This window comes from Desmodus rotundus, chromosome 13 (assembly GCF_022682495.2).
Source record: "Desmodus rotundus isolate HL8 chromosome 13, HLdesRot8A.1, whole genome shotgun sequence".
In the NCBI taxonomy this organism is placed as follows: Eukaryota; Metazoa; Chordata; class Mammalia; order Chiroptera; family Phyllostomidae; genus Desmodus; species Desmodus rotundus.
In genome coordinates, this window is record NC_071399.1 from 15,924,605 (window position 1) to 15,949,238 (window position 24,634).

A 24,634-nucleotide genomic window follows, 5' to 3' on the forward strand; every position below is an offset into this window, starting at 1 on the left:
AAATGGTGGTGATTGGCAGATTCGTCAAGACAACACGCTCATTCATGCATCATTGGGTGAAACGTCAAACCACCCAGGTGACTCAGCCCCTGTACAGCCCTGCAACTTCTGGCTTTTCCCAAACCTGTAATCACCTGTGAAAGGGAAGAGATTTCAATCAATGATTCAGAAAAACACGACAGGACAGCTGATGGCAGTTGGGAGAACTGTTGAGGTCCCAAGGTGCCTACTTTGAAGAAGACTGTGAGACGTCATGTCCCATTTATGATGTTTCTTTGTGTCTTCTTCAATTACCGTCTCTATTTTTCATACCACATAGCTGGGTACTTTTCTGGATCAATGTAGTTTGTTCATTTGTTTACTTATTTATTTATAATTTTTTGACTGAATTAAAAGTGTACCATTTTCAGCGATTTGAAATCGCCGCACCAAGTTTTGTGTTTATTTATCCTGATTTACTTATAATGTTGTTTTCTAAATTTATATCCTAGTGCTATCCTATTGGTTTTTTCAGGAATTTCTTAGGTAACCTGGTAATACTTTCATTTTTCGTTGTAAACCTAAGTACACTACACTCCTCCATTGTCGCCATGGAGCTTTCGCTAGATAAGACATTCTTTTTAAGAAATATACGCAACTCCAGGATGGGGAAGTGGAGTGGGCATTCTTCTTTTAATTAAAATGGAGATGTAAGAATGAATATCAGATATGGTCCCTGATTTCTAGGAGCCCAACTTGGGCAAGCTAGAGCAGACCCCAAATGATTTTCCATACAATGTAGAAAGTGTTACGGAGCACAGAGGAAGGAGCAGTTGATTCTCTGCGGAAACGACTAAAGCCCAGAACTCGGCATTTTCTGCTCCTGGTTTGGTCTTGGTTTAGGTTTGAGGCTTAGTATTTTTGGTCTAACATTTTTGTGTATTTTTCCATTTAGAATATTTTGTTTTTCCCTACTTTTTTTGCTCAACAGTGTTAAAAGAATATTGCCGTACATGATATTATTCAGTTTCACTCTCCAGTTGCTTCTGGGTCATCATCTAAAAGCTTCACACAAAATAAATGAAATGAACAAACTAAGCAAAAGGAAAAATACACAATTCTTCTCCAGCTTGTTCTCAACAACATTATCGTTCTACCCAATAGATAGCACTTTCTTCTGCGTCCATCAGGAGGCATCAGGTGATCGGAATCATTATGCCGTGAACACAGGAAATTGCCATCTGGAATGAGGGCAAAAGTGTGCCTGCCTGTGCGCATGCACTGGTTTGCTAGTTTGGGGCATTTTTTTTTTTTTATGTTCAAGCTTGTATAATCTTGGAAGCTTTTCCTGAAGATGTTAGTAGGCAGTAACTTATTTAACTTGAGTTCCAAGAGTGCCCTTTCTTTAGTTTTCCTAAGGTATTAGTTAATATCTTGTTAATAAAGAAGCAAGATATCTCCAATCTGCAAATCATGGCTTTTTTGTGCTTCATCTAGTGTTTACTCTGTCTGGTGCACAAGAGGTATATACACCTACTCACACAGAGGCCTGTGTAATCAGTGACTAGCAGACGTAATCCTGAAACCAGGCTGGTGATGTCATTATTAAGAGAGTAACAGTTGGAAGAAAGGATTGTGAGCCACATTTATAGCTGTGGCATAGCCTTACAGAAGAACGTTTTTTTCTGTGACCTTGTCCGTGTCCTGTTAGAAAAAGTCATCGTCAGGAGGGCTGACTTCCACTTCTTCGATGTTTAGCATAGTACTCATCCGAGACTAATTTTAGTTTTAGTTTCTCTCAAACCTCATGCTTTAAAATACTGACTATTTACTTCCATATTAACCTTTAGTCAAGTTTCATAAGGATTGCTACATTGCAGGGTTGGTACATTTTCAAATCTAAAGTCAAAAATTAACAAAAAACAAAGCATGAAATATAGTAACAATTCATATTTTTAGTTATGGCTTATCATGACTGATACATGGATATACTCGAAGCTGTTAGAAGTCAGTAGGTCACCAACTAGTATATTAAGAAATATCAAATATCTGTATGATGGGAACTTATTACCAATACATACACCTTTCCTTTTAAATGAGGTTTTCTCTCTAATGAGGAAGCAGAGGTTTGCCCCTTGTAAGGTTCCATCAGTCTCAGTAAGGTTCTGTCTGTTTTGGTAAAGAGGAGAAGGGAAAGTTCATCTGCATGATTTTTCTAATTACCTTCTGTAAATAGCTTTTACTTTTTCTAGGAAATTATTTAAAACTCTATTTTTTCCACTATTTCATTAATGTGGTATACATCCACTTTTATTCTTCTCATTGTAATTACAACATTCTAAAGACCCAGCAAAATTTTTAGGACAGTAAGATCAAATGTGCCCCCTCCCCGCAATTTTCATTATATAAAAGCTATTTTGTTATAAAGCTTTATTATAAAGGGGCATGGACAAATCTGTTTTCTTACATTTTTAAAATGTTAGGCCTTTTTAATTAAAATTCTTTCACTGAAGTTAATGAACAAGAAGTTCCATTTCCCTGGTTGTTTATAGGGAGAAATAATCAACAATTGTTAGCAAATCAAATGCTTTAAAATTTGAAAAGCATTGTTGTTATCACCATCGTTATTACCTTGTGTGGGAGGGTTACTAGGAAGCAAGCGTTACTGGCTTTTCTATTTGCATTATCCACTGTGCTCAGAGCAGCCCGTAAGACAGGCATTATCCTTCTCATTTTACAGTGAGGAGCACGACGCTCAGAGGAGGGGAAATGATTCGCTCAGGCTCATGTGGCTGGATAGGAGCACATCCAGGATTCGTTCAAACTGCCTGGCACAAAAGGTGATGCTCCTTGTTACGACTAAGCACAGATTCCCAGTCCAGGCCCGGGCCATCCCCTCCAGGAACGTGTGCGTGCCCTCATCTTCATAATGATAGTATTACAACACAAAATTGAACTGAGTACATTTGAGGATCAAACTGTCTTTTTTCAACGGTTCATGTGCCAAGCAGCATCCCATTTAGCAGGTGGAAAGGAGCTCCCAAGAGCTGTACAAAATGAAAGCCTTTTATAAGCTGAAGGGGACAGGAAAAGGAAGTTTCTAGCAAAAAGTGGATTGTTTCAGGCAAGATCATCTTTCTGTGGGGCGTGGAAGGAGTTTGTTGGGCAGATTACCTCCTTAGTACCAACTGGGTAATTTCAGATTGACGGGTTAAACATCACATTCCTGGGAGAGGCTGAACACTACAGTTCGGTTAGGCAGTAAGTCTTGGTCTGATGATGTGGGCTTAGCGCAAGTGACTCCATTTTGGGTCTCTTGTCTCTTTTCAATAAAAGTCATAAAGTTACAAGAAGAACAAGGTTGAAAACAGTAGCGATACACCATCCTGAATTAGAGCTCTTTAGCTTCTCTTTTTATTGTCTGTTCAGTCTTTTTTATTATTACTATTATTATTATTATTATTAGTGCATATTATCTAACATCAAAGATTACTGTAAAAATCCCAGAGTCAAATGTTTTTGCCAAAAGACTTTGTTCTTGGGTCAAATTATTTCTGAGTGAAGTACATCTTATATAATGTGCATTTTAAAGGGCCTTGTGAATTACATAAAAATAAATGTGAACATTATTTTAGAAAACAATATGAAGCAAATAAACTTGAATTAAATCATATTAGTGTTAAATTATTTAGAATTTACCTAAGGCCATTTTTTTTAATTTAAAAAGTAGGATGCAGGCTTCAGCTGCTAAAGATTAGTTTGAATTCGATAGTTTTTTTAAAGGTGAAATGGGAGGAACTTAAAGGGAATATAACAGAGCACATTCTAAACACTCATGAATCAAATTACTATTATTTAACTGACAAAGAAATGTTCGTTGGTTAAGGGTACTGGCCATATAAAGGCAAACACGTAAGTGATACCGGGGTCTGCTGGATTCAGAGACTCAAACTGTATCACGTACCTGACTGCCGCTGGTTCTTTAACCCACCCACCACCGTGTTGCCCCACTTTCTGAGCATTCCCGTGCTGTCTTCTCTGCACCCTTCCCCCGGCACTTACACCTGCTCCTTCCTGCATTCTCCCTGTTCTTTCGCTGTCTTCTCTGTTCTTTCTGTTCCCTCCTCCACTGCCCAGTAGCTTCAGCCTCTCTGTCCCCATTTGCTGTCTGTGTGTCTTTGTTTTCTTAGACTCTTCCTGTGTTTGAGGCACCTGGCTATTGGCAGCCCTGGGCATACAACACTATAGCTTTTACTGGTTTTCTCATGTAATATGAGGGCTCTTCCCCAACTGTATAGCGAAAGTCTCCAGGAAGCACTCTGAGCTGCGTGGGTCATATATCTGGACCTGGACCAGTCCCTGGTCTGTGGCTGGAATATGATGACTGGTCAGGGGTGGAGCAGGATTCTGACTGAGAACTCTACCAAAATCACAAAATCGCAGTAAAGGAGGGGCAGCTCCCCAAAACAGGGGAGAGAGTGCTTACCAGAAGAAGGGCTTAACGGGCATTTGGGCAGACAAAAATACCATGTCTGCTGTGCTTTTGTACTTAGATTTTTATTTTCCCTGGTTCTAACTTAGTACTAATAGCTAAAAATGGAATATTCCTTATGTTAAAAAAAAAAACATGATTTTATAAAAAAATAAACTTTAATTCCTTTGCAGTTGAAAAGGAGGTATGAATGTGGGTCCTCAGAATTTCATTGGAATCTTTCTTTCAGAATGCACAAATATGTTTTTATTAATAAAGAATGTTTTTATATCTTTGCCAACTTAAACAAAAAGAGTAACTGCCTTCTTTAGATGTTCGCCATATATTCTTTTAAGCAGCTTATTCTCCGAAAGAAGGTCATGCCAGGTAGAATTCTGTTTGTTGCTTTACAGTCAATGATCCTAGGTGTTAAATTTCACATGCCCTGTTGAAGAAAATTCTTTATTCCTAGCAGCTTGTAGGGGATGCCTTAGAAAGCATAATCAATTTTCCACTTATAGAGGAACAGTATTTGAGAGGCAGCATTCATGGTCGTAAAAAACCCGCCCATCTGCCGTACGCTTAGTTGTGATAGGCACAATAGTGGGTCCTCAAAGATGTCCGTATACTAATCCCCAGAACCCGTGAATGTTGCCGTGAGGGAGAAAGTAAACTTTGCTGATGTGATCAAGTTAAGGATCTTGAGATGGGGAGGTTATTTTACATTATCTGGGTAGGCCCCATCAAATCGCCAGGGTCCTTACAGAAAGGATGAAAGAGGGTCAGACAGAGAAAGAGATGTGTGGAAGCAGAGGTCGTAGTGATGCGGGGCCGTAAGCCAAGGAATGTGGGCACCTGCTAGAAGCAAGAGAAAGCGAGGAAATGGACTCTCCTCCAGCCTCCAGAAGAAATGCAGCCCTGGTGATCCGTTTTAAACTTCTGACCTCCAGAATTGTAAGAGAATAAAATTGCGTTTTAAACCATTACATTTCTAGTAATTTGTTACAACAACATAAATAACCTAATACATGGAATATGTGACCTTCTATTGTTCAGATTCCTCATCTGTACAGTGCATGTGATGGTAGAACAGAAGCATTATTTGAAAATTAAATGAGTTCATTCAAGGAAAGTGCCTGTCAAATAAGATTTTATATATAATTTCATGTGTGACCTAAATTTAGAGACCGGTGGTTGGATCTAATGAAGAGTAGTAAAGAGTGTATTCATGTGCAGTTGAAGTCCAAATTTATTATAATTAACAAGTATACAGCTGTCTTATGAAAGTCACACATACAATCATGGATCTGGAAGGAGCCTTACATTTAGAGGTTACCTAATCAAATCCATCCCCCCTTAAGGATTCTATATTCCAGTGTGGCATTTCCGTGCCATATGTAGCCTTACGAAGCTATCTACATAATTAGTCCTTTGTGGAATAACTTAAATGGTTAGAAATATTTCCCCCATTTGTCAAGCCAAACACAGTGACTTCTTTTTGGAGCTACATTATACGTGGGTGGCTAAGCATTTTTCTATTTCAGGGCTTCCTCTGAAACACTAATAGTAGCAGTCAGAACCCTTCCAATAAGGGTAATCACCTCTACTACTTCAGTCTTTTATACTGTAGACTAAATAACCTCACTCCCTATTTTTTTATTCTGCTGATGGAACATAAGTTTCCATTTACTTTTTTGTAAATTCGTCACATTGATTCATTGAGCTTCCTGTCAAACCATCTTCAATGTAGTTTCATCTGGGCTAGTCTTAAATGAATTTTTAGTATTGATTTATATATTGAACAGTTGACTTTTTTTTAATCCTCACCTAAGAACGTGCTTATTGATTTTAGTGGGGGGAAGGCAGAGAGAGACAGAGGAAGAGAAACAGCAAAGTGAGAGAGAAGCATTCACCCGTTGCCTCTCCCAAGTGCCCTGATCGGGGACCAAACCTGCAACGCAGGCATGTTCCTGACCAGAAACCCGTGACCTTTCGATTTACAGGACGGTACTCTCACCAACTGAGTCACACTGGCCAGGGCCCGTTGACTTTTTTTGCTTTTTCAATTCTAGTAACAGGACATTATATTTAATCCTCATTATTTATGTTCTTTTAATGCGCATCATCGTTTGTCATCATTTTGTATCCTAAGCTCAGGTTCCTCAAGACCAGATTTTGTTCTTTCATGGATAGCCAGCTGTTCCTTTTCTTCAAATTTCCCTTGCTTTTAAGTTAGGAAGGGAAATGATAAGTTTATCAAGTTTTTTGGTCCCATGCCTAGGACTTCAGAGTCACGAGACATGGTCTATATGTCTTTTGGTAAAGTTGTTCATCTCTACAAGGTTTCGTAAAAGTGATTAGTGGCATGCTTGACACATTATCCAAGCATACTCTCAGTCACTTCCTGGCGCATGCATTTGGGTGCGTAGCCTTATAGAAAGCTCGTGCTGCCTCTAGGAGTCATCGGCAACCACCCCAGTCTTCCTTCTCTGTTGCATGGACCCTATTGCATGGTGCACGGATTCTTCAGTCCTTAATACCTGTGAATTCTCATCAGTATTGCATGTTTCTTCCCTTGATTGCCTACTGAGAAAAGCCTCATTTTGCATCATTCTGGTTGTTAATGCTCAGTACTTCTTATGTTTTACTCACCTCTGAGTCTCTGGCCTTCTTGGTGTCTTCCTCACAAACTTTATTATTGGATTCTTTTCCCCTTCCTAACCTCCTTCCTGCCTTTACTTTACTATTCTCCTTCTCTCTGACTTCTTCCTTCATCCGCTCCCTTCCCTTTTCTTCTCTCTCCCACTGTTGCCTCCACTCCTACCAAGTAACTGTTCAGAAGTCATGTTCTGAATGTCAGAAGTTCCCCGTACCTTGGAGCACTCTTCTTATCTCACACAGAGAGCATTTGCTTACTTTAGTGACAGTGTTTGCTAAGTGTTGTGACCTTTCAGCACATAATAATTTTAGGTGTGCACTGTTCTCCAGTACAGGAGGCACTGGCCGCAGGTGGCAGTTGAACTTGTGAGATGGCCCTAGTGCCACATTGGAGATAATATTTTATATATATTGGGTTGAATAAAGTGTATTACCAAAATTAGTGTCTTCTGTTTGTTTACCTTTTTAAACATGGTTACTAGAAATTTAAAATTAATTAACTATGCGCCTTGCATTATATTTCTACTGGACAGAATTTTTAGACATTATAAATTAAAAGGAAATGCACAAAGAGGTTAGCACAAAGGAAAAGATAAAAATGAATTTCACATTAGAAAAAATAAAATGCGTAGCATTCTGCGGCCATTTTACACAGATGTAACGGCCCCTACACATCGTCCCAGGCCCAGAGATACGTAATGTATTTCAGACAGAAATTCCATCCGGAGCAGAGGAATTAAAATAAGTTAGCGGTTCTGGTGAAACCATGGCTATTCAGAGTGATTTAGTAACCGAGTGTTCTAAGAGAGTTAATGTTTATGGTGCAGTTTTTTTAATAAAGGCCAAGTGGTAATTTTTATATGACAGTAGTTGAAAAATTCATGGGAGAACAAGGAGTCCATCAAACAGTAGAAATACCAAACTACTCAAAAACACATTTTTTCCCTTCCGCTGTGTTTCTTACTATTTGTTGTGAAGTCATGTATTTGTATTAAAATCATTATTTCAGAAAGAATTCGTTTTTTTAAACCAGTATACAGATTTATCTCTTTATTCAAGAAACTTACATGTAGCAGCTGCCATCTCTGTCTTTAGTCGCCTGTGTTTAAAAATGGTGGTGACCATTTCTTACAGGCAGATTCTACAGTACAGTTGTGGATGCTGCAAAACTAAAACCTAACCCTGGGAAAGCGGATGTTACCGTCAGTGTCTGCACATCATGGCAGGGTCGTGTGCCTGCAGGGATGTGTCTCTCGGGTTAGTGTAAGCAGCTCTCCAGAAACAGCAAGAGGGACGAGAGAGGTCTGAGTAATCATCCCCCAAAAAGAAAGTACCGAGCACTGAAATTTCATAAACCTAATTTTTCCCCTCAAAGGAATAATAACCACATACACAAAGAAGACAGAAGTGCGGACTTGGATTTCATTACTATAACTATTCGATTATCCTATACATGTTTCTGATGGAAATGTTGCTGGCCTATTTTGCTAGGTATTTAAAATAAGAAGGAAGTAGACAATAAAACTGACACTAAAGGATGGGGTTAAATATATTTCAGATAAGAAAATTAAAATGTACAGTTGACATGTGGCTTCATGCCCTCCCAGGGGAATGCTTCTCAGTAAGATAATTTTAAGATGATCTGAAATTGAACATCTCCTACTTCTATTTCTCCTGTTTGCCAGTTTAATTAAAAATATTTTCCCAACTTATATGGAGACGGACTTGAAACAGCAAAATACTACAAAATAATTTTTAAAAAATATGTAAATATGTGCTCTTCATTTTCTCAGCTTTAAAATATTTCCTTGATATTTTTCTGAAATAATGAATGTCCTCACATATCTTTTTCTCAACTAACCAAAATAAGGAAAGTAATTAAAAGTATGAAGAAAGTTAAAACCAACACCATTGTGATAGTACAATAAATAGCCCATTCTATTAACTTTATAATAAAAAACTGTTAAGTAAATTAAGTGAGTGTTCAATGGTATTGGGTTTTTTAAAAGCTCATATTAAGCACAGAAAGGCGCAAACTGGCTTTCTAGATATTATATCTCAATAGCTCTCTTTTTAGTCTTTGAGATACAATATCCTAATTCCCGAAAAGCATCGTAGTCGTGACCTAACAGTAAAAAATCATTGAGGAGCATTGAGTGAGGGGAATATACCTTGTAGATGAGCTGTGAACCCCTCGGTGTCTGTCTGCAAGTTGACTATACTAGAATCACAGACTGTTCAAAATTCCTAATTAAATAAACTAGCTATATTATTTGAATAGCTTATTTTCACTTATTGGGCATTTCTCAGTATATGAAGTCTGAATCTGTGGTGACATATCCAGTAAGTACAAGCTGAATCAACAAAATGTTGCTACTTGATTATGTTCAGAAAGATTATTGGGCAAAGTATTAATCTAAGATCTAGATATAAGTATTTAAAATTTTACCATTAGTTTATAGCTATGTAACATGATATCTCTGGTCACTCATGTACTAACACATCAACTTACCCATTAAATGCCTTCTCTCTGCTTGACATTCTTTTCATTCTTATTGTCACCACTTACTGTCCTTTCTCACCATCCTCCCAGTTTCTAGGTCTTAATCGACCAAATTACCAGGTTAGGTTCAGCTTTAATTAGCTTACTACCCTGCTCAAAAAAAAGACTCCCTATTCTTATGCCTTGCAAAATAATGTTCAACTCTACAACCTAATATTCAAGATTCTTTAAAGTGTAGGGCAAATTTATTTTTTAAAATTATTATTGTCCCATTCCACTTCACCTTCCCAACATAGACTATAAATTTGACATCAGTCGGTTTTCTCCAAATATGTCTTGCATTTTCCAGAATTTCTTTGCTCATGTGATTAATTATCCAAACTCCCAAATGCATTGCCACATGTTAAAATCATGCCTGAAAGTGCATGGCCAGGCGTATGTGTGATCTGCTCTATGAAATCACTCCGTATCATTGCAGGGAAAAAACACTGTCAAAGGGCATATGTTTCTGTTCAAGCTTTGCCACAACATAGTTTTAAAATTTTAGGCAAGTTATGTACCTACTCTGGGTTTTAACTGAATCATGTGTAAAATAAGGATGTCAAAGCCAAGTTTATCTTGTCAAACCTGGTCTAAGACTATATTTAGAATAAGTGAGTATAAGTCAGAGGTTCTTTAAGAAAACAAACAAAAACAGAGGTTCTTAACCTATGTTAAGTTCATGGAATCTGAAACATCTATAAAAGTTCTAAAACTGCAGGCAAAAAACTGAGTTTATGTTCAAATGTTCAAAATATTTCTTGGAATAGTCTAAAGCTGCTCTCATTAGCTCCTTACAGTGGTTCATGATCCAGAAATGGCACTGTCATTTCCCCGATGTGAGTCTCTTACTCACAGAGACATCCCCTGGGTCCCAGTCTCTCTGTCAGTGCCAGCGGTAAATACCTAAACAAGAACATAGTGCTGCTGTTATCTTCGGAAAGTGGCCCTCAGCCACTCCTCCTCGACACACCTGACAGATCCTGTTTCCACGGCTGGTACAGTTCCATGAGCAAAAGTCGTGCCCTGCAGCCTGCTGAATGCACGAGATGCTCTGTGGGTGTGGTGCCTTCCTGGTGTGCAAGCTCTCATTGTATCACTTTTTCTCTTGCTGGTTCAAGATTCAGTACGTGGTACAGTAGCAGTAGCTCTGTTCTGCTTGGCATATTGTAGACGGTGAAAATATATTTGTCAAACGAATAAATAAATGATGTTATTCAAAGGAGAACTCATAAGCGAATGTCATTTTAAAGAAAGAATGAGAGTGTGAATGAAAGAGATTATGCCTAGGATAATACCATTAATCACACTTCACTGAAGTCAATTAACTCTAACCCTGAATAAAAGATTTAGTGACACTTTTGGGAAGGTAGAAGAAAAAAATAAGCTAAGCATTTGCAGCTGAAGAAGTCATCATTGGTGCTTCTCGAGAAGACTGAAATTACAAAGTTACTACATCTTTCAGAGACTGTAAACCAAGGACAAAATATACAAAGAATAAAATGTGATCATATATAGTAATCACAATGAAGATACAACAGTCCTTACATCATTCAAAGACGGTCACTTGGACTTGTGCCTTAGCCTTGTTTCCTTCATTCCTTATCGTTGATATAAGAAGCAGGATCAAGAGTCTGCAAATAGGTGTCTCATTAACGCTGGGCCCTCGGCAGGCTGTTGCGGTGAGGAGCCAAGCACACTGATACGAGCAAGGACTGCGGGAAAGTAGTTTTCTTTTCACAGGTAATGGGATGGCTCCTATAAAGCAAAATATACTTTGTTCATATATTCTCATAGCTCTGAGATTACAGATCCTATATACCAAACAGTTCTGGAATGAAAAGATCAAGTGTGTATGTATTTCCTGTTTATAAAATATATAAAAGAGAACAAGTGAGAAATGAAGAACTAAAAGGTGTGCGAGAAAGCTCAATCGCCCCCACAGGAGGCAACATTGGGATTTCTAGCTCTGAGGTTGTAGCAGTTGTCTTATTTCTCAACGGTCAAGGTTTTCTCTTGTGTTTTCATTCCTTCCTATAGGTGGAATATCCATAATCCAGAATTAAGAATTTTTTAATATTTAAAAAAGGCATAATTTGCCAGGTTTTTTTTGTAAAGTTAAACATATAGGTACCATACAATCCAAACCCCCACTCCTAGGTATTTGCCTAAGGTAAATGAAGACGTGTGTCCATACAAAATCCTGTCTGAATTTTTATAGGTGCTTTAGCCATAGTCACCCGAAGTTGGAAACAACCCAAGTATCTATAAAGTAGTGAATGGATAAGCAATTTCAGGCGTAGTCCGTTAGTGGAATACCACTTAACAGTCAAAAGGGACAAATACTTATATGTCCGAGGACATGAATGAATCTCAAAACACTTATGTCACATTCTATAAAATGATAAACTCCAGGGACATCAGATCAGTGGTTGCCATGGAATGGGGTTGGGGTGGGAGGCTGATTGGCTGGGGGCCTGGCCTGAGGAACCTTCTAGGTGACGGCAGTGTTCTGTCTGGAGGTGGTGGCCGCACAGCCGTGTAAGTCGGTGAAAAGTCACAGAACCATGCTCCTGGAAGGGGTCAGTTTTACTATACTTCAATAAGGAAATAAAATAAGAAAAGACATAATATGTCCACTATGTCATAAAACATCCCAGTGGAGTCTGGGGCCGTACCCCAAAATCAAAGTTTCATTTTTTTGAAATGAAGTATATGATAGCTATGTTATGCACTACGTGGCTCAGGTTTTGCTGCCAAATGAGTTTTAGAACTTTTTAGATTTTGTACATGAAAATAAGAAACTGTGGATTGGTCACTACAGACAAAGGACCACTCGTATAGGTCAAAGAATACAAAACTGTTGGCCTATTTTGGGTCAAGTACAGATTTTACTTTTCCAAACCACTTCTTGGGAAACAAACATTGTGAGGGTAAGGAATCATTGCCCCTCTTCTTCCAGCCCAGGCTGGCCAGCAGCACTGGATCATAGTTGATGGCTTACATAATGGCGGGCACTCCGGGCGTCCAGACTCAGTCTGCCACGCTCAGAACGAGAGCTCTCTCCTTCCTCCCTTCTTGTCTTCCGTGTGAGGTATCAAAGGATCTGTCCTTAAAGTTCAGGCAAACTGTGCGGAATATTCATTGGTTAACAACATCCTATGGGAACATCTATCATAACTTGTACTATCTACCTTCAGAGAATGCATGTATCTCGTAATACAACTTTTTTTTTACCAGTGTGTATTTACATTTATGTTCCAAATTGTAATACTTGCATTTTAACAAGAATTAAGTTTCAGCAGAAAGTCGTGAGTCACAATTCAAATATAATTGACAGAATGTCAGAAACTGGTATAAATTATTTAAAACCTTGATAAGCATCTATAAATGGGATGTGTATCTTAGAAGTTGCTGGGATTAAGCAAAGTCATATTATTACGTTCCCAGAAACTGGTTACTAACAATCGTATTATTTATTGATTACATTATGTATTTTTTGGAGCCTTTGTTATGTTTGAATGTTATATTGTATTTTTGAAATGGTTTAGGACATTGGTTTAGGTTTTTGTATTGACATGGAGTATATTATAATTTTTACCTCTTAAATATTGTGACACAAGATAATAAAATTATATTTGGGGGGTCTTCTTTCTTTGAAAAATGATTTTTAGCTGTCCTGCAGGGAATGGGACACATCTCCATTCCCTATAGGGCAGCTAAAAGTCATTAATCAATATCATTGATTCATTGAATCAAATTCATTGATTCACAGCTAAATCAATGAATTAGAAAATTCTTCTTAAATAATAATCTTCTTGGTTTATGTCTAGTTCCATACTTAGGTGAACTTTTCTTTTTTTAATTTACCAACAAAATAGAGAATAGTGCAGTTTGGGTAAAATTGCTTTATACCTACTCTATAATTCCAGGTACTACTTTTTATAGTAGTTTAGTAGAGATTTTTTCCTAAGGTAATTTTATTTTGTCCTTATAGTCTGTTGCTTAGAGCAGCATTAAAATTGTCTTAGGAAAAGATCTGAGCAATATTGAGAATCAAATACAGGATGAGAATTTTACTGGAAGCCTCAATACAGAATGAGGCTTCCTGTATGCAGAAGTGACTCTCCCGAGGTCACACAAGGAAATTGGTGGCGGAGTTAGAACACACTCCAAATCTTTTATCATGTAGCCCAGTGGTTTCCCCTGTTTTTCACGCAGATGAAGTTGTGTGGTATTTAGGAGGGAGAAAAAGAAGTTTATAGAGTTTGGGCAGTAACAATTTTCAGAGTAAGAATAATGTGGGAAGTATTTTATTACAGTAAAAGGTGACTTCTTAAATTGTCATTAAAATCACTCTAGAGTAACATGGCCCCAGAAAAGGTTTCAGCTGTTCTAACATTCTCTCTGCCTGTCCAGTGTGATAGGCACCAGCCACATGTGCCAATTGCCAGTCCCAAAATATGACTAGTACAACTGATGAACAGAATTTTCATTTTTTAATATGTTTTTGTAATTCACTTAAAAGTTAGTAGCCATGTGAGAGTTGTGGCTACTGTACTGGACAATGCACTACAGCGGTGGTTATGGTGGTATTGTAGTATAGGTTAGGTTTCATGTTACCTAATTTTGGCTAATTAAAAGGTGAAAGTTGTAGGCGGCAAAAGAAGGAAAGGATTTTCACCAGGAAAGTACTCTGTTCACGCCTAGAATTTGAAAGCCCCAAATTACTCCTTGTTTAGAATGGCTGTGGAGTGTTTAATTTATCATGGTTCTAATGGTATGGACTTGGAAGCAAGTACCAAAATGAGTGTGAAGAATGATTGGATTCAGAAGTAGGGAAGAAAACATTGAGAATTCTGACAACTGTGATTTTCCCCCAATTGTCTGGAAAATATTTATGAAAGATTGCAGATAGAAAAAAATGAAAAATTCTCGGAGTCATCATTTATATATAGTAGATTATCAGTTAGTCTGAAATTGCTCTTGGCGGAAGACACAGCTTTAAGTTCCTGAGATTACATTATCTCCTGGTGCTTTAGTGAGATCCCCTCCGTAACTACATAGCTGGTTCTAAATTTTCAAACTATTAGTGAAAACAACTAATTTAATATTTTATTCTACACATAGACTGTCAGTTTAGTGATAAGAATCAGTTCATCTCTTATACTTGCTGGTACCTTGATGAAAAAATGTCAATATGAAAATTATCAACTCATGGTACTACTTAGTAATTGGCAACGTAAGATCTTATACCTGGTAACTGAGGTTCTTTTTTTTTAATGATTTTTTTAATTTTTCAACTACGGTTGATCTTCAATATTATATCAGTTTCAGGTGTATAACCCAGTGTGATTAGACATTTATGTAACTTACAAAGTGATCACCCTGATAAATCTAGTACCCGTCAGACACCGTGCACAGTAATTACAATATTATTGACTGTGTTCCCTGTGCTGTATTTTGCATCCCCATGACTGTTCTGTAACTACCAATTTGTACTTCCTGATCCCTTCACCTTTTTCACCCATCCCACCAGCCCTCCTCCCATCTGGCAACTGTCGAAATGTTCTCTGTATCTGTGAGTCTGTTCTTGATTGAAGTCTATATATAGCTCCTCCCTTGAGATACCTAAAGCATGAGGAATTAAAGCATGCTATGGGAAATGCAAAATGCATCGATCATTTGAATAGACTTGGAATGGATTTTCTTCATTCCTATTCCCTTGGTCCAAAATATTTTAAAAAACTAAAATTGCCTGTTTTTTCTTTGCCCATGTTTACAAGCTCATATGAAAGCACCAATGCTTTAAAATGGTTTTAATGGTAATATTTGGCTTTATATTATAGAAATATGTTTAATGTTTACAGTCATTGTCATTATTTTTAAAATTGTTCTATTGCTGTTACTGTTTTGTTACTCTTTCGTTTACATTGCTTCTTTGAAAGCTCAGATTTGTTTAGTTTGTGCTCAAATACTAGCCTCATTCAGGGCCTAACAGATAGTGAATAATAGTCATGAAACCTTAGATAATTCACTTCACTGCCTACTGTCAATTTCAGTATCTGTAAATGAATCTGCTGCGGATGGTCCCTTAGGAGAGTGATTCTGAAACTGAAGGTGAGGTGGCAGGAGAAAGGTGACTTTCAGATCACACCCCCTGGTGGCCTATCACAAGAGATGTTACTGATAGGCGTGTGTTATGCATGGCTTCAAAGGAGAGAAAACAAAGGTCATAATTCTTTTTAATTCCTTACTGCTTTAAGAATTTGTGATTTCATGATCATGATCTTTCCATGCTCTTCCATCCCAACAAAACCAAATGAACTCATTTTTACAAAATTAAGCTTACTCGGATCCTGTCAGTTGGTAAAGAAAGGGGCAAAAGCCCCTCAAAATGTTAAAATTGAGGTAAGTCAGTAATCATGACTTGTATTTATTGATGGAGGTGTTCTTTGTATTTATTCAGAAAGTCATTTGTCTTCTGACTACCTCAGAGAAATACAAAGGGGCGTTTTACTTTTAACCTTTATTTTGACCGTCTTTCTAAAGGCACACCTCTTTACCCATCAGCTCATAGAGCCCACTGTCTGTGAACCGTGTGTGTATCTTTACACGTGTCCCGTCCTTGGTTTGCTAATGATAACAGTTCAGACTTCTGAAAGTAACCTTTTGGCTTGCTTATTTTTTTTTTATCCCACTTATTTTATTCTAATCAAAGAAAAATATTTTAAGCCATCCGTCTCTCCATTCCTGCCTGCCATTATCTTGACTATAATTGCCTGGTTTCCTTTCTGGCTGATCTATTGCTAGCCTTTATCTGAATGTTATTAAAGAATATAAATGCTCCACAGAGCATCATAGTCTCAGCCAGAATATTTTCAGATTCTCAGCTGAAATGAAAAGAACCTGAGGTTTGGCTGTTAAGTAAGTAGTTGGGATTTGTTGTCAGAGTGTGTAGGGACCTCTAAATTCATTATGTTAGTTGTAGCTGCAATGTGGTGTTTGAAAAATAGCTTCAGCTGTTTATGGATTGTGGTCCTTGGGCACCAGATAGTGGATGCTGGAATGTATTGCAGAAGAGCTGATTAAAGTCCCAGGATCTCTAACAGTAACCGTGGAAAGCCATTTGTAACACCTCTGTCTGACTCTGTTGGATGTACTTAATTTTTCTTTTTGAAAGCTTTGTTTTATTATCAACTTATCCATGAGAGAATAACATTCTTGCAAAAATGTACCTTTTGGAGAAAACATCAATGAGCTATACCTGATGAGAAGTTTATGTAGGCAGACTGATTTGAACTTTGAAGATCCTAAATATTTTGCAGGTTTATTATCTAGTGTATTGGAGTCATATTTCACTATGACTTCAATTTCAATAGTAGCTACTTTCAGTGCCCAGTTTTAATGTGTTTTTACTGTGTGTCAGGGTATTTATACTTACTCCAAAATATAAAGTGTGTCAGAATTCATTGTCCCATTCTACCCACATCCTCTTTGCCTTGGGCCACTTTCCTTCCCTACAGAAGAAGTTCAGTGGAGTAGAGCATGGAGATTGTGTACATAATCTCAAAATTCAGATTTTTAAATATATTTTGTACTCCCCTGTTAAACATTTCAATATTTCCTCATTGTTTTCGAAATAATGTTCAGATTTCTCAGAGGACCATTCATGGTCTTTCTCATTCTTCTCTGCCTCGTTCTTACCCATTCCCCCGCCAGTGCCCTTTGTTTTAGGGTCACAGAGCTACCGTTTTCCTTTGGTTGCTTCCTTCTCCCCGCCCTTCTTCACCTGGGGATCACCTGTTTTTCCCTCAAAACTCTGCCCAAGTCTCCCCTGTTCCATCACAGGAAGGCTTCCTTGAACTCTAATTGCCTGCTTTTTATTATTCCCATTTAGACTAGCCTTTAAGCTTTGTGTAGCATTTCATTCGATTTTTTTAATACTCTGCTGTAACCATGTTTACTTGTCTACCTCACTTCATAAACTAATAGTCCTTGAGTTCAGAGGTGATAGTGTCCGTTTGGTTTTGAATCGGGCATGTAGACCTTTCAAAGAAATGTTCATGGACTGACAGAAAGAATGACTTTTATTGATAATTCAGTCTGACTTACTTTGCTCGTGATAGTTAAGGTATTTGAGGGTATGGGCTATGCCATTTTCCTCAAAGAAGCTTTGTAAATTGACTCACTAACTGCCATATGGCCAACCAAAATGTTTAATAAAGATAGGTTTTGGTCTTTGTGCTTACGATAAAGTCAGGAACTTAACCGTATAGGGTCATAATAACATAAATCTTAAACTGCCAGTCAATCAAAGAATCTGGAATCCAGTGTGTGGGAATCGGGAAGACCCCTTGTGGTCACAGGCCCTGCACCCCACTCACCCGTGCGCGCCGCCGAGCTGTGGCGTTCGTGGCGCACAGAATTTCCTCAGGGAAGAAGAGATGCTTGGACCCTCCTTCTTTAATGGAAAATAACTCCGTATGGTTTTTAGATTTTTAACGTGATCTTTGAGAAGTCGGACGGATAGGTTGTAGAACTTAAACATGTGCTTGGCGGTCCTGAGCTGTCCTTACAGTATCTGCATCAATATTCTGCACTGTGTAACAAAACAGGGACGAAATGCCAAGAGGGCTGTATCGACAAGGAAGATTTTTAAAATAATTTAAGCTTATTTCTTAATAGCATTAAAGTAAAATTATTTCTTTAGTAATATAGCAAACTGAGTCAGTGTATTATAGCTGAATCATAGCCCTGGCTATTCTTTTTGTCTTTGAATGAACAAACACTATAGTATTAAAATTCCTTGTTCTTCAATTAAGCTTTCAAAAGAATCTTGTTTGTTACATCTTGACTACTCTAGGAAGTTTGTGTTGGAGATCTTAAATTATATACCTCTGTTCAGTCTGTGATACATTAAAAAATAGAAGGAAGAAAAAATATTTACATCTTATTAGTTGGATATCATTCTCAGAGATCCCAGCCTCCTTTTAAAAAATATTTTTAAGATTTGTTGTTTGTTAAGATTTGGTATTGAATTTGTATCAAGTGTACAGATTGCGGCACGTCAGACATTATTGTCATTTCAGAATGTGCTCACTGTTGGGGTTTTGGAGCACTGCCTCCGAGAGGTTTATAGCATTTGGTACGTTGTTCACGTATTGCTAGTCTACAGACCTCCCCTAATCGAGGCAGAGGCTTCAAGGTTCTGGTTTTTTTCCCCTACCGCTATAAAGCTCAGCAATGGTAATTAATGTGGGTTTGTTTTTTTTTTTTAACTCTCCACGTCTTTACAAATAAAATTGAATTTTTTGAAGACAAGTAATTCATACCTTTAAAGAGCCACATTATTTTGCTTTTGTCTCAGAATGTATTATGCTTCACAAGTATACTGTGACAGGCTGAACAGAATGGGGGGGAGGGGACATTGTCTTCAGCGGGCATGCTGTTATCAGAGGGAATGTGTTTCTGGACACGAGATTTAGCATTCATTGGCTGTCTGAAGAAAGCTATTTCATCTGAGGATTGGACAAGAAGCTGCGTCAATTTGCTGCCCGTCTCCAAGGCACTGGTGATGCTGCCTTCACAAGCTGGCTAACGTCACGGCTCCATCACCCAGCGGGGTGTGGACTATCTTTTTCTGTTCTTCTCTATTTAATTCTCTATTTGCTGCCTACTGCATTTCTTAATCTGTCTTCTGCCAAATGCTAACAGCATGATATTTTGCAATCATCTAGGTGAATACAAGAAAGACGAACTCCTAGAAGCTGCTAGGTAAGTGATTCCATTCATTTTAAGTGAGTATAATGCATTTAAGGGAGAATGGGGGGGGGCAGGTGGAGGACTATAAAAATTATAACATGTTATTATCTTGCTTGGATTTTATGCAATAATGCACATAAGACCTTATACTGAATCTTTGTGTACTTTATTTTACATAATTAGTGTATGAAATGAGACAGTCTTTAGTATGGTGATGATTGTAAGGTTGATTTTATTTGGAGCATATCTTAAGGCACCTGCAAACCTCAGTTGTCCAGCTTTTCCAATGATATTCTTGGAGTATCTAAATACCTATACCTTCATTTTACTTTAATTTTTTTCTAATCTTCCAAAGCTTGAAGGAAAGGCATAAAGTAAATGTTAAAGTTCTGATCCATTTCCTTTTGTTCTTGCTCATTTATAATTTAATTGATTAGCTTTTTGCAGCATTTTTGTATGTATTTTTAACTCCTGTGTTTTAGATCACTTATCGGAATAAAGTTTGTTTGTAATTAGGAAGGTGACTTTATGCACATAAATAAAACAAATGAAAATGTAGAAAGCTACATTTGCTAAGCTGTACAACTATGTGATGGTTAACAGGAATTAATTAGGAATATATTAATTGAATCGAATACAGCAAAAGAGATTCATTCAGAATCATATAAAAGAAATTGAAGCAAACCCATGTTCTTTCCCACTTTCTTGTGAAAAATATCTAGAGATACTAGTAAGAAGCTCTGTAATTTTAAGAGAATTGACTCACACCTTTTCATAGGAGTGGTAATGAAGAGAAACTAATGGCTTTACTGACTCCTCTAAATGTGAATTGCCACGCAAGTGATGGGCGAAAGGTAAGTGACTTAACATATAATAGTCTGCTTCCGTAATTTGTTTTTGCCTTACAGTTAAAATGCTTGAAGTTGGCATATGTACGTGAGCGTATATAGCTGCATTCTCGCTGGCATCTTTCACTGTGAAATGAAATGCTGCTGTATCTGCTATTGGCAGTTGTGACATATTCATAGAGCTGGTGAAGCATGGGTCTTCAGCCTTTTCTCTTCAAATGCCAGACACTCGGAGTTGTTTGTTAAATGGAACTGCAACTTTGTTGGTGATTGGATTTATAACAGCATATTTTATTTTCTGTGTGTGATCGTGGAAACTGGAAATACCTGTTCATGTCCTATTTACCCATCTTTGTTAGAATATATGCATTTTTGATCTCTTGTTTGACAGAGGAAGATTTATTTACTACATACCAACACTTTCCATTTAAAGTTGAGAAAATGTTGCTAATGATTTTTTTAGATCTATGTGACAGCCCCGCTTTTTTGTTTATTATTTTTTATTGGCTAAGTTTTTATCATGATATATTGAAAGAAATATATGAAAGCAGAGAGCAATACTCTGCATTAATACAGTTGTCATAAATGTAAGGTAGTGTATAAAATGTGCAGCTGGCATCTCATTATCTGCTTCATGTTCTTGCTGAATGGAGACTGGAATACAGTCCTTTACAGCCTCTAGCAATCTACTGAAAAGTTTAACGGTGTCGTATTTACCTAACAGGCATCGAAAACCAGAGCACTTTGTACTAGATACAAAATCTTTTTTTAAATGGCAGTTATTTTTTTAATGTTAAGGGATTGCTTTTATATTTTAAAAGCCTAAAATAAAATATTTTCAAAGTTACAATGCACATGTTGAAGGAAATCATCTTGTACCTAATATTTAAAGAATTAATTTGTTTGAAATTATTTGTATTGAAACTATGCTATGAAAAATATCAGGATGGCAGTGCCCCTTAGAAATAATGCACTATTTTGGTTTAAAAATTATTTTTCTGAGTGATAATTTCACAGATCAAAATTACTCAGTTTTCCTTTACTGCTTCCACACTTTTTTCGCATTCTAATGAATCCCATATAACAGTGGCCAGGAATCGAATCCCTTAGACTGTATGTTACTTGTTATTGTGGGTGACTTGTATATTATTTCATAGAGCCTGGGGAGTGTTCGGTTTCCCTGGTTAATGTGAGGAGAGAATTGTATGGAAGGTTAAATTATATATGTATATATCAAGCTCTAAACTAGCGAAGACTTACTCAGTACTACTGATAGCTTTTTGGAGATTTTTAAAATTATTTCTCCTTTTTCCTTCAATTGTGAGGTTGCTTTGAGGATTTTAACATTCCTGAGTTACTTTAAAGCTCCAGGTTTTGTTTGGATCCTCTCAGTAGATAAAGTGACTTTTAACACTGTGCAGAAAAGGGCCTTTTTATCAATGGTAAGTGCAGCTATATCTTTAGATACAGCTCTTTTTAGAACTCGCATACTTCAGTTTTCCATAGCCATTTTAATTTTTTAGAATTTATGTGCGATTGATTACTAAGGCAGGAGTCCATTTCCTGCCCAGCCTCATTCTCCCATCTGTACCTTATACCTTGACATCCCTTTTGTAGCTCAGGAAATCACAATAGGTAAGGAGTGTGAACCCTGATAATTAACAAATTACTTCTCCCTGTCTCACCCCCTGCACAAACATATAGAACTCCTTTATTTTTCCTTCTTCTGAAAGGAGAATGCACTTCCTTCATTTCTTTTAGCTGGATCCAGTATATTTTTCATCCAAATTCCTATGGCTCCTTTTCTGTATTACTCTTTGGCATTTACCACAGAGTTCTTGAACTATAGTTTTTCATACATGACTGTTTCTTCCACTTTTCTGTTAGCTCTCTGTTGTATTTTGCATCAGACCAAGCCAGGCACTTTGTATGTAGCAGGAGCTTAAGATAGGAATATGTTCCCTGATAAACAGTTTTATCCTCTGAGGGGAAAAAAAATCATCCGGCCTCTTTGCCATTTCGATAATTTACTCAGAAACATGTGAATAGGGGATTTTATATTTTCTGTTATTATATTTTATTGCTAGTATTATTTTAGTAATTTATTTTGAGTAGTATACTATGAAGGGTGACACAGTTTAATGTGTAGACCATTTTGAAGAACAGGTCTCAAAATATTATTCTTCTGAAGGATTCATACCAAACAAATGCAATAATTTTTCTAAATGTACTCTTATTTTTTAGATTTTCAATGTCCTCAAATTAGGTGGAAAAATTAAACTTAAGCTTTTATTAGGTTTTAGTGCTATTTATGCATATAACAGAAATCATTTAAAATTGTATGTTGGTATACAGAATGCAAATAATATTTCATAATTAAATGAATGATGTTTATACGTAAATATTGTGCTTATTCATGGCACAGAGCAATTCTTATTGAATGTGTCAGCTGCAGTGAAGCCACAAAGCAATGAATATTCTGGGTGCTAATGGAGCTTGGGACGAGATTCCTTAGTGATGGCGTTACCTTTTGTTTTCTTGCTTTTGATGTCATGAAAATGTGTAAGCAAATCTATCTGCTAAATTACAAGTCTGATTTATATATTTAATATGTTTTCAAGCCATTTCCATGTCTTTATCTAGAATTAGGAAGTCAGATTTAATATTAAGAGGATAAAAGCACTTTACATATAATTTAGTCAGGTATATAAAGTTTTATTTCTTGAATTTGCATTTTAGAGCACGGTGTAGAATCAAGTTCATTTTTGAAGGGTTTCTAAATGACTGTATTAATGCTTACCTGAGTCCTTGCCTGCCTCTAGTTTTACTGCAATTCCTGGTTTGTAAATTAAAATACCCATGGAAATGTCAATTTTCTAATGCCTTTAGAAAAGAATTGTTCCTTCTACATTAACGAGTAGGTGGAGAATTTGCCTAGATATTTGTGGGGGCTTGTAGACTTCAGCATTCCTTTTTATGTGCTGCTTGGGGTTGGGCAATGACTGTACATTTTAAATATTCTCTTAATTCTATACTGTGACTTCATAATTATCTAATTAGGTAATATGTGAATGGTTAATATTTTTATTTCCCACAGACATTTGTTTTTCTAACCTGTAGAATTCTCAAGATAGTGAAGTATCAATAAGATTTTAAGTAATTTATATTTTTATATTATACTTTTATTTTACATGTAAATCAAAGTGGAACTTGACTAGTCTAGAAATTTCCAGTTGGTTTTTTCCCTAAAAAGCAATGGCAAAACATTTTTTTTGTAATCATTTGTTCTGAAATGCTACTTTTATAGAAGTGTGTGCATGTTTTAATGCTGGTCACTTGAGGAACAGAAGGGCATGGATGTAACTTACTCTCCTTGTATCTCCTGCCCATGACGATTAGGGAAAACATTCCATGATTACTTCGAATTGCAGTGAAGTATAACCAGGTCCTTAAAACAGATTGCTTTCTTTCTAGAGTTCTTGATTTCTGTATTTTCAAACTTAGATTTGTTGTCTTTTAATCTTCCTTTGCAGTATTTTCTATCAGTATCAGATGTCTTATTAGTAGTTATACAAATGTTCCGGCCTTGTTTGATATGTAAGTTTAAGGTGGCAGTGGTCTCTTGTTTTTCAGTATTAATTTTCCTAAGGATACCTCTTTACAAGGAGTGAAAATATTTGAGTACATCTCAAATTATTTTAACACTGAACCCTCTTCAGAGTTCATTTTGGTCCTTCTCCTGTTATTTCCTTTCCCTGGCTGCCTTTATCTCTTTCAAAATAAATGTTCTAATTTTATCACCTCCTTATAACAATGAATAGGTTGGAGTTGGGCACTACATATTCCTAAGTTCAAACACTATGTATCTTTGCAGTGCCTACGGCTGCTATGATTATATGTCACCAGATATTGAAAGTAACTAATACTTGCTTGGTAATTTACTTTTATAAAATATTCAGTGTAATTTATGGTGTTTCAGATTTTTTTTCTGCTCTTTTCATTCATTTAACCAGCACTCAGTACTTACCATGTGTAGGTTATTGTTTTAACTGTCATGGGAGATAAATATGTGTTTAGTGGTATCGGTTTACAAGAAGCTTTTAAAACATTGTTAGAATGATTAAAACATTATCCATTACATTGAAGCTAACACTCTAAACAAATGTATGATTTCTTTTGCTGTGATTCAATTATAAAGTGTAGATTTAAGGTGGGATTTGTTTTTCTGGCCCTTTTATTTTCAAAGTAATAGCATTTAGACATGTATTCTCTTCTGTAAGAAACCACAAATTTGGATTAACAGGCTGTTGGAGGAGCATGATTTAAATTCAGAGAGATTAACTGAAGGGTTTTTTTAAACGTCACATTTCT

The 24,634-nt window shown here is 36.8% G+C and overlaps 1 protein-coding gene across 2 annotated transcripts in view; it reads left to right on the plus strand.

The window, feature by feature from the left end:
* Nucleotides 1-24,634, plus strand: part of TNKS (tankyrase) — a 157,095-nt gene that overhangs the window by 65,969 nt on the left and 66,492 nt on the right. For both annotated transcript variants that reach the window (XM_053916860.1, XM_053916861.1), the window contains exons 4-5: nucleotides 19,391-19,427; nucleotides 20,194-20,269. In XM_053916860.1, the coding sequence (XP_053772835.1) occupies nucleotides 19,391-19,427; nucleotides 20,194-20,269 (113 nt within the window). The remainder of the gene's footprint in view (nucleotides 1-19,390; nucleotides 19,428-20,193; nucleotides 20,270-24,634) is intronic.